The 10,210-nt window shown below is 38.3% G+C and overlaps 1 protein-coding gene across 1 annotated transcript in view; it reads left to right on the top strand.

The window, feature by feature from the left end:
* Positions 1-707: 707 nt before the first annotated feature.
* The window catches only part of LOC122093823 (rho GTPase-activating protein 7-like), an 86,958-nt gene continuing 77,455 nt past the window's right edge, over positions 708-10,210 (top strand). Inside the window, exons 1-3 of the mRNA XM_042664324.1 lie at positions 708-1,031; positions 1,201-1,237; positions 9,034-9,110. Of these exons, the coding sequence (XP_042520258.1) occupies positions 978-1,031; positions 1,201-1,237; positions 9,034-9,110 (168 nt within the window). The 5' untranslated portion in view covers positions 708-977. The remainder of the gene's footprint in view (positions 1,032-1,200; positions 1,238-9,033; positions 9,111-10,210) is intronic.

Raw genomic sequence — 10,210 nt, 5'->3', positions numbered from 1 at the left:
TTTTTTTTTTTTTTTAAAATTTTTTTCCAATCATATTCAAACAAAAGGGGAACAAAATTTTTATCCTCTTTTTTATTTATTTATTTTTCCCATTCAATATTTTTTCCCACCATCCATGTATATCCAAACAACCAAACAAACACACCTCAAAAAAGATCGAAATGAACGTGCTGAGTCAAGTAGAGGTCCGACCAATCTACCCTTCCACAAAACCCCCCGATCCGAAACATGGCCTGACATAATTGGAGGTGGTGCGTGGGACCCACCGTAGTTGGAGAGAGTTCACGGGAAAGTCACCGAACAACCGCCGTCCACTCCATCTTGATGGGTGAGACCGCGAGACCCCTCAAAGGTAAAAAATGGCCGCACACAAGACACGCCTTCTTTGTTTTTTTAATCTCTTGTACTTAATTATTCGCGTTTTCTCCGGGGACGACAAAAACGTCCACCAAAGACAACCAGTTCCGGTGAATCACTAAAGAGTTTATTTATGAACTGTATGCTAACCATCCGATTAGAATCCCACGATGAGATATACCAATCGTCTGAAGACACGTTTACACAAGCTCTTTTAGAAAATTAGTTTCCGGTCAGAGCAGGTAAAAATGAAAATTTACCATTTTACCAAGTCAGTGAACAGTCATCAGTCACCTCTCTCTACCTAATCTACTGGACACGCATAAACAAACCTTTCAGAACAAGCCATTAGTTCTTAAAACAAGTTAGAGGTGCTACTCTCTCTCTCTCTCTCTCTTTATACTTCACTTTTGAGTTGCTGTTGAACCCTAGTTCCGCACCTTGGTTTGTTCAGACCTCAGATCCCGGGAATTTTATGGCTGAACTCAGCTACTGATTCGTTTATTACTTGTCGATGAGAGATGCAAGGTTTGTGTGGTTGAAATGTTTGGCATTTGCGGCGGCTCTGGTTTGATTGAGGACCGTTTTGATGCCCTAAATTTCAGCGGCATTGCGCAAATATGTCGGCTTCGTTGGCTCCATTCGAGCGGCCGAGGGCCGGAGTTACGAACACGGTGGGTGGGATTTTCTTCTTGTTTGATTCGATTTTTTTGTGCCAATTTATGAACTTTTGTTTCAGTGGATTCATTTGTCTGAGTAGCTTAAATGGGGTCATAATACGATTTTCTACTTTGCTTTTTTGAATTTCTTCACTATTATCTAATACTCTTCTACATTCTGCAGGTTTTTAAGAGTGGACCACTGTTCATATCATCAAAAGGTTGGTAATACCCATTTTTTCCCACTCTACTTTTTGTCTTTCTAAGTTTAGGCCGTTTATCCTATGTCCCACTGGGATTTTTGCCATAGACACATAGGAACGCTATGTAATGGCATTTCAATGTGCATACTTATGTGCCATTTTGAGGTTTTGCTCCTGAGTTTCATAATTCTTTTAAACCTTCTATATGTATCCATACAATTAAGCCTTTACTTCTGGCATTCATGCATGCTATAATCATATATACCCCTCTACCATGTATATCAGTACCGAGAAGAATATTACTGCTTCCGCATTGATGCATCCTTTGGAATGTAAATGATACAAATTCTGGTCCTATGGTCATATTACTCCTGTAGTCATCTAGAATGGGGGTGGGTTCTGGGACTCTTTTTTTCTCTTAAATTATTTTAGGGGTTGAGTTTCTCTGACTATGCTGTCTAGAAAGGTGTCTCTTAACTGCTGTCTGTGGGTGCTTTTACCAGCCATGTGGCAGCTCACATGGTCCTTAAATAGGTGGACAATGTGTCCACATTATTTTTGACTCATATGATAAATATATTTCTAGTATAATAGCACCATGTGGCACAATCAACAGCTAAATTTTCATCAAGTTTAGGATGGTTAAGAATCGTAGGCATTGGCAGACTAAAGCAAGGATAAACATCAAGTTGAAATTATGGTCAACCTCGGAGTTAGAAGGTTTTAAGATGAGGAGAACAAAAACAACGGATAATGAGGTGGTAAAAACTGATGAGAAGGAGATATCGTTGAGTGACTATTTTATGTATCTGTGCACAATCATCAATAAATAAGGAGAAATAGAGGGTGATGGTACACAAGGATTTAAATTAAGATGGATGAAGTGGAGAGGCATGTCCTGATTGTTGTGTGATAACGTATTCTTTTAAAACTCAAAAGGAAAATTGTATAGGACGATCATACGATAGGCAATGATGTTTGGAGCTAAATGTTGGGTAGTAAACATAAACTTAGTATAGCTGAGACAAGGACGTTGAGATGGATGAGCGGTAAAATTAGAAGAATAAAATAAGGAATGTTCATGTTAGAGCTGATTTAGGAGTAACTCCAATACATTAGAAGCTGTGAGAAGCTGAGAATGTCATTTGAGGTGGCATGAACATGTGCAACGATCTGATACGTACATGGAACTTAATCTCGGTTGATACACCAATGTCCAGCAGTTAACTTACCTCTTCGAACAGTCTTCAACTGATCAATAAATTTCAGAATAGAACAGTCACTGTGATGCAAGTGCACAACCTTGGACCGGTCCAAACCCGATAGGTATCCAGATGGAGATGAAGCGGATCCAATTTGGATTCAAAGCGAGTAGTATCTCTGAGGATTTATTTTATTTGGGAAAGACATGTAATTTTTTTTATCTTGTTTTGGGTGTTTATTAGGCAAGCAGGAATTATCGATTGAATTATGTGTTTCTATTTTTATTAGTCCAGTTTTTAGGAGATTTTAGGGATTTTATTTGATTTCAGTTTTAAACTTTAATTAGGAAGTTTTTAATTTGGTTTTCTTATAAATAGGCTTGTAACCTAATTCACTGGGCTAAGATTTGAAGAATGGATTGATTGAATTTTTGTTTGCTGCCGGATACGATTACATTGGGCTTCCTGGTCTGAGAAGGAGACTTGGCAGACTCACTTTACCAGGCCCTTTGGTTCTGAGATTTTGGGAATAGGATCCCTACCTGCAGATGACCTACCCTGAAGGGTTTTTTACTGCTTGATAACTGTTCTTCTCTGAGAATCAAGATCTGCCACTTTCCTGAGTTTTATTCTTCCCTTGGATCCTTTTCAGTTTCTCTTGTTTCATTTTTTAGGCCGCTGAACTCCCTGTTTGCTGGTTTGAATCAGTAGGGCTGAAGAATATGAACCTGCTCACAGGTTTTCTTGTGATTTTGAGTTTTGATTAGGTGACTGGATCAGCTTCCATGCTTTTTGTCCTCTGCCATGTCTGAAACCTAGAGGTTGAAGACGATAACTGTTTTCCCCCTTGTTTCCTGATTCCTGAGCAATTCAACCCTTTCCCCCCTTTTTCCAAAATTACCCTCTCCTTACTGTTTTATTCTTCATTCCTTGTTTGCATCTCACTTCTAAGACTACCTTTAGCTTATCGTAGACATCCATAGCACTTTGCTTCTCTAAGTGGATTTCGAAAGAATTACAACTTTGCCATTATGTTACAAATTTCAGTTATTCCATCTGATTACGAAACTGCCACTGCTTCTTGTATTTGGATTATATTGATTTAAGTGAGACCTAAGCAATCCGATTCCAGTGAACCGGGATCTGCATCACACTGGTATTGATTGACAAGAAAAAGGAAAATAGAAGATAGGTAGAAGGATAGATTTGGATGGAGCCACTCACTCTCTACTCGGCCTCTCACCCACTCATTGGCATCTCACCTAACATTGACTCTCTCAGTCACAGCCCCTCTCAGAACAATGGTTTGCTAATAGCAAGCTTTTCATTCTTCTCAGTCAATCGTTTGGTGGCCTCTTAAGGGTCATACAATATATAGGCATAAGGCTTGCCTAAAAAAAAAGGAAAGAAATAACTTAGAAACGGTAAAGAAAAGGAAACAAACAGAAGAAGGAAACTAATAGAAAAAGAAACATTTTACTATAGAAAGTTCTTTTCCTTGTACAAGAAGAATCAGACTAAAAAGGAAAATAAAGAAAAAGGAAACTCAAGAAAAGGAAACAAATCTTTGGACAAAAAAGTCTTCTAAAAGTTTCCATCGATAGCTTGCTGTCCAAGATTAACCAAAATAGAAACTAATCACAAAAAAAGAACGTAAACTATTCCTCCATGCAGCATGCCCTTGGGACCCACAAAATATTTTAGAAGCATTCCCATACGTGACAAATATGGGCTGTTACATTGTTGATGTGAACAGTAACGTGGACAATGTTTTGGCCTTGTTTTCTTTATGCTTTGATCTGCGTCAACAAGTCAAAGAAGGTAAAGAGGGGTGATATACATAGGAGAAACTCGAAAGAACCCTATAGCAGGCCTTGTGTCAATTAAGGTGAAATGGCTAATATTTTGATATATGCATAGTACAGCAAAAAACCTAACTTTATCCCAACTAAATGGGGTCGGCTAAATGGATCCAATAAGCAAAAAGGAAAATAAAGAAGCAACAAAATAAGGAAAAATAAGTAGAAGGGTGATAAGAGAAGAAGATAAGGCAGTAATCAAAGATGCATCACGGGAACATCCCTTACTCGAGGTCGGCTACCCGAGTCCTCCACAAAACTCTATCCATGGTCATACTAGGATCGAGTCCCACCATATGCATGTCTTTTCTCACCACTTCATTAATAGTCATTTTGGCTTACCCCTGCCTTTTTTGGTTCCCTCCAAATGAATCTGATCACTTTTCCTTACTGGGGCATCTATAGTTTTCCGTTGCACATGGCCATATCACCTCAACTGGTTCTCGCGAAGCTTATCCTGGATTGGTGCAACCCCCACTTTGTTTCTAATACGATCATTCCTTATTCTATATCTCCTGGTCTTGTTGCAAACTCCTCTTAGCATCCTTATCTCAAATTCTCAACTATACTCAGTTTAGTCACATCACTCTTCTTGACTGCCCAACACTCTGCTCCATATGTTATAACTGGTCGTAAAACTATCCTGTAGAATTTTCCTTTAAGTTTAACGGGCATTCTTTTATCACATAACACTCCAGATGCACCTCTCCATTTCATCCATCCCACTTTAATTCTGTGTGTAGCATCCTCCTCTATATCACCCTTTTTGTTAAAGATAGACCTTGGGTATTTAAAACAGTCACTCTTGGGTAGCTCCCGTTCCCCAAGTTTTACCATTACCTCCCTTTTAGTTGGTTGAAGGGGCACATCATATACTCTGTCTTTGTTCTGTTTATCCTAAAACCTCTTGATTCCAAACTTGATCTCCATAGCTCCAACTTAGTATTAATACCTTCCACTGTTTCATTTATCAGAACAATATCATCCGCAAATAGCATATACTATGGAATCGGATCTTGTAAGTGCCTGGTTAGATCATCCATTATGAGTGCAAACAAATAAGGGCTTAAGGCCGATCCTTAGTGTAGCCCAACCGTAATTGGGAACTCGTTACTTTTACCCTCTATCGTCTTAACACTCGTCACCACTCTCTCATACATGTACTTAATTATATCCACATAGTAATTCACACCCCTTTTTTTCTCTGAGACATGCCAAATGAGCTCTCTCGGTATTCTGTCATAGGCTTTCTCTAGGTCAATGAAGACCATGTGTACGTCCTTTTTTGTGGGCTTTAAAAACTTCCATAAGCCTCCTTAGGAGGTATATCACCTTTGTCGTGGATCTCCTAGCATAAAACCAAATTGGTTCTCCGTTACTTTAGTTTTCTCTATAGTTATTGCAGTTCTGAATATCATCTTTGTTCTTAAAAATCAAAACTATAATGCTTCTCCTTCACTCATCTGGCATAGTCTTAGTGCTCAAAATCTTGCTAAACAGTTTGGTTAACCAAGACACCCCATGTCCTCCTAGGCTCTTTCACACTTCAATTGGGATCTCATCCGGTCCCGGTGTTTTACCTACATTCATCTTTCGTAGGGCCTCTATAACCTCGGTTTTGCCAACCTGCAGTACATGTCCAAGGGATGAGTTGGATTGGTGCCTATTCCCCTCCACTTCTGAGTCCCTCCTATTAGTCACGGTATCTCCATTTAGTAGGTTGCAAAAATAATCACCCAATTTCTTCATAATGCCCTCATTTTGTACTAGAACTCTTCCATCCTCACTCTTAATGCACTCGATATATGCATAATCTTGCTTGTAATCCACTTAGCATGTGTCGAAGGAGGGGAAATAACCATTACTTTCCCTTATTTTACTCCTCCTGTGTTTTTTTTTTTTGGCATGTTTTTGCTTGTGGGCTTACGCTGGGTTTTGTTGAGTTTTAGAGTTCGTTGATTCTTTCTTGTGTTTATATTTATATGTTTATGGTGAAAAGGGTTTTGGTAGACTCTTAGGGTGTGTATGGCAACGTTTCTGTTCCCAAACACTGATTCTGACTCAAACAGTTCTTAGTGTTTCTGTGTTTTTGGAGCAATATCCATAAATGCTGTATGGTAAAACTGGGAAAAATCGTTTCTGTCATTGGGAAAAAACAGCAACATGTATGAAATGCTCTTAACAGAATCATTTTTGCTGTTTATTTAAAAAATTACCTATCAGAGCATGAAAATTTCGCAAATGCAATCCAACTCCTCACAATCAAAACCAGAGCATGAAAATTTCACAAATGCAACTGGGAGCATGAGAAGATTGAATTCAAGAGCATGGAAATTTCACAAATACAACCCATTGTCGGCAAACAGAAGGATCATATTTCCAGTGCAAAAGGGCCAAACCCATTTGACCGGTACTTGCAACTAAGAGGGTTCTTAAAACCTTAAATTGGTTTAGGGATTCCATGAGTTGCATGCTGAAATAGGGTTAGGGGGTGAGAAATCTCCACTAGAGGGTTGTTAAACCCTATTTTAAGGTTCAGAAGTTGAGCAATCGACTGAGAGGATTCATAAACTCTAAATTGAAGAAGGGACTGTTGAGAAGTTTCCATTGAGAGGGTTCAAGAACCATGCCTTGCGCTGATGATGAGTTGGGACGACGAATTGCTGGTTCAGAAAGTGGAGCCTTCCTTTTGTAGGTGAATTGCACAAGTTGGAGTCGCAGAAATCTGAAGTGGTTGGAGTTGCAGAGGTCGAATAGTGTTGAAGTTAGGGTTGTGTGATTGAAGAGAGGTTCCATTGATAATGGTCGATTTACGTTTTTGTGGCAAATTCCCATAATTCCCGTTATAACTTAATGTCTTGTTTCACCAGTTTTTCAAAGAATCGATTCTTCATTTGGAGAAACACTAATTTTTTGTTTCTCATAAGGGGCCCAAAACTGATTCTAGTGTTCGGTTTGTTTCATAAAAACATAATAACAAATCGGTCATGCCATACAGATTTGTGCCCATTTCTGTAAAAAAAAATCACAAAAACACTAGAATCGGTTTTTTTTTTTTTTTTGGGAACATTGCCATACACACCCTTAGTTGTTTATTTGTTCTAGGGTCTTTTTTACTATTGTATGCATGGGTATTTTCATAATTAATTCTAAGTGGGTTAATTGGCGATGGGTTTGTAATTTTTAGAAGCCTGGAATGGGTTAGGTTTCAGAAACTCAAATAACCAGGATCACAGTGATGTGACAAATAACCAGGATTCGAACACTTAATAGCCATAGATGAGCAACTCAGATGATTGTGAAATTCTGATAAAGTTAACAAAATAACAAGGAACTACTCTTCAAAAGATGGCCTTGATCCAATGTTTGGATCTCAAGAACCAGCACAAGTTACAGAATTAGTAACTTAAGATACTAAAAATCGGGAACTCGGATATCTCAACAAATAATGAACTGGTAGAGGTAAGATTCTGGTTAGCAATAGTTCTTAAGCCATCAAACAAGATGTCAAAATATCAAGTAAATCTGATGGTTAGATTAGTAGCTGTGAAATTTTCTTTCTTGATGTAGGATGTCCAAAAAACCCTGTAGATCGATGGAAGAGCTTAAACAATGCTGCAGACTTACGCAGATCAGACTTGAAGTGCAAAATCAGTGATAAACAGTGGACAGCACTACTAATAATCCACAACAAATAATATGAGGTGGCAGGAGGGATTTAAGGCTTTAACAGGGACAGAAAATTGTTGGATAGAGTTTGAAAAATTTAGGACTCTAATCAGTTGGCCTATGTTCCAAAAACTGAATCCATGAGCAGACTTAGAATGACCTGCTGTTGGTGAATCTGAGACCATGACTGAAATCTCAGATGTATTGATCCCAAAACGGGAGAGTTTAATATATCGGGATACCAAAATAAATCAAGAACAGTACTTACTTTATGGGTTAATGGAGGAGAAGAATGAGAAGGAGAGGATATGCACTCAGCCTCCCATTGAGCACTTGCTGGAATCCCACCAAGGTATGCGTTGAGTCACATAACCTGGTTCTTAATCCCATAGAAAAAAAGAAACAGCATGGCAATCACTTTATTTTTTGGGTAGCAAATACCCTTACAATCATATAAATAGAGCCGAGTTTTAGAGACTCACTCCAACTAGAAAACACGTCCTAAGTAGGACAACGAAAGAAAGGGGAAAATAAAAATAGAACCCTCCAAGTCCGTGGGAGTGGCACGAAAGATATTCTAACTAAATTAAACATTTTAAAAGGATAAGATAGAATTATATTTTAATAGAACTATAAAGCAACTAATACAAGCAATTAAAAATAAGTAAGCAAACAAATAAAACACTTAAACAAGATGCCCCATGATTCTGGTGGTTTAGTGATCCAGATCTGATCCAACTGAGTCAATCAGAACCACACAGCTGAGTTGAACTGAGTTGCTACTGAGTCAGCCTGTTTCTTCTTCTTGGTACTTTTTAAGGTGTCTATCCTGCTGATCTGCATCAGTGGGCCTTTATTTTTGTTGGATCTTGACCTTCATGGGTTTTGGTGGGCTGACCCAGTTTCAATATTGATTTGCTGCTCCCAGTGCTTCTAGAAGTGCATTAGGTATTAACCAAGAATTAGAGTGGTTTTTTACTAGTACTGTTTGTACAAATAGACTAAATAGTAATTTTTCTTTTGATACATTGCTCACAATTTTGATATCCCTTTGGGATTCTTCGTTCTTGTTGGACCTTTTCAGGAATAGGTTGGAAGTCATGGAAGAAGCGCTGGTTCATTCTCACACGCACATCTTTGGTTTTCTTCAAAAATGATCCTGTTAGTGTCAAACCATTATATTCTTATGAATTTTTATGGGTTCCTTAATAATGTTCGTTTTCTTTATCAACATATATTGGTGAGCATATTTTTGTTAATATTGTTATGCAGCCATACTGTAAATCAAAGTAGGCATAATTCGATCCTATTTTTAGTGGTGAATTAAAGTTACTGACTTCAACTGTGCACTCTTCTATTATTTTCTCTCTTTCTGGGATTGAGGACATTTTTAAGCTATGAAATTCAGTTTGAAAACTTCCTATGCTCCCCTCTAAAATGTATGATGAATTTTCTCTGAAGTGTTTACAGCCACTTAGGGGTGTTCATTGTTCTGGGTATTCTATTATTATGTCTGGTTGTTTATGTAATGATTATGTTAGTCATTTCCTTTACTGTAATTTCACTACTTCAGGTTTTATTAATACACTGGGGGAGTTTCGGCTTGAAGTTCTATGCAAGCCTCAACTCTCTTTTCTCCTCTCTCTTGGTAGCTCTTCTTCCTTGCTTTCGGATGTACTGATCTCTCTTCTTTGGTACTGCAACTCTCTTTTCTCCTCCTTGCTTTTAGCCTCTCCTCTCCTCTCCTCTCCAAGTACTGTATTGATTATCTACCCAGGATCCTTCCTTCTTGTTTGCGGCAACCTATGCTGCTATACCTATTTTATGAAACCCTATTTTGATTTTATGGAGATAAACTAAGGTTTCCCTTCGTACATTACTGCCTGAGTTATTGATTCCATGTGTTTCTCGGTTGACAAGAATCATATATATGAAGATAGGTTGGTGGTACTCCTATCTTGTCAGAAGTGATAGATTCCTTGTTTTCTTCTTCTGGTACAATAGCAGATGAGAGAGCCGGTTCACACTGATTTCTTGCTATGATAAAGTAAGAATGAAGTACTCTATTTGGGGAAAGACTAGATATTCCATATAGATGCTATAAGCTATTTTAGTCTGGCAGCTTAGCTCTTGAAGGGGGAAGCACATAATGGTATATGGGAGTTTTGAAAGATAAAAGGGGTAAACTCCATGAAAAACATGAAGAGATAGCTGAGTTTTGTGGTCCCTCAGGGGGTGCCCTTTCCTGGCATTATCGATTT

The sequence above is a fragment of the Macadamia integrifolia genome, chromosome 11 (assembly GCF_013358625.1).
Source record: "Macadamia integrifolia cultivar HAES 741 chromosome 11, SCU_Mint_v3, whole genome shotgun sequence".
NCBI lineage: Eukaryota > Viridiplantae > Streptophyta > Magnoliopsida > Proteales > Proteaceae > Macadamia > Macadamia integrifolia.
Note: the sequence above shows the minus strand (reverse complement) of the source record. Positions and strands in the feature narration are given on the sequence as shown.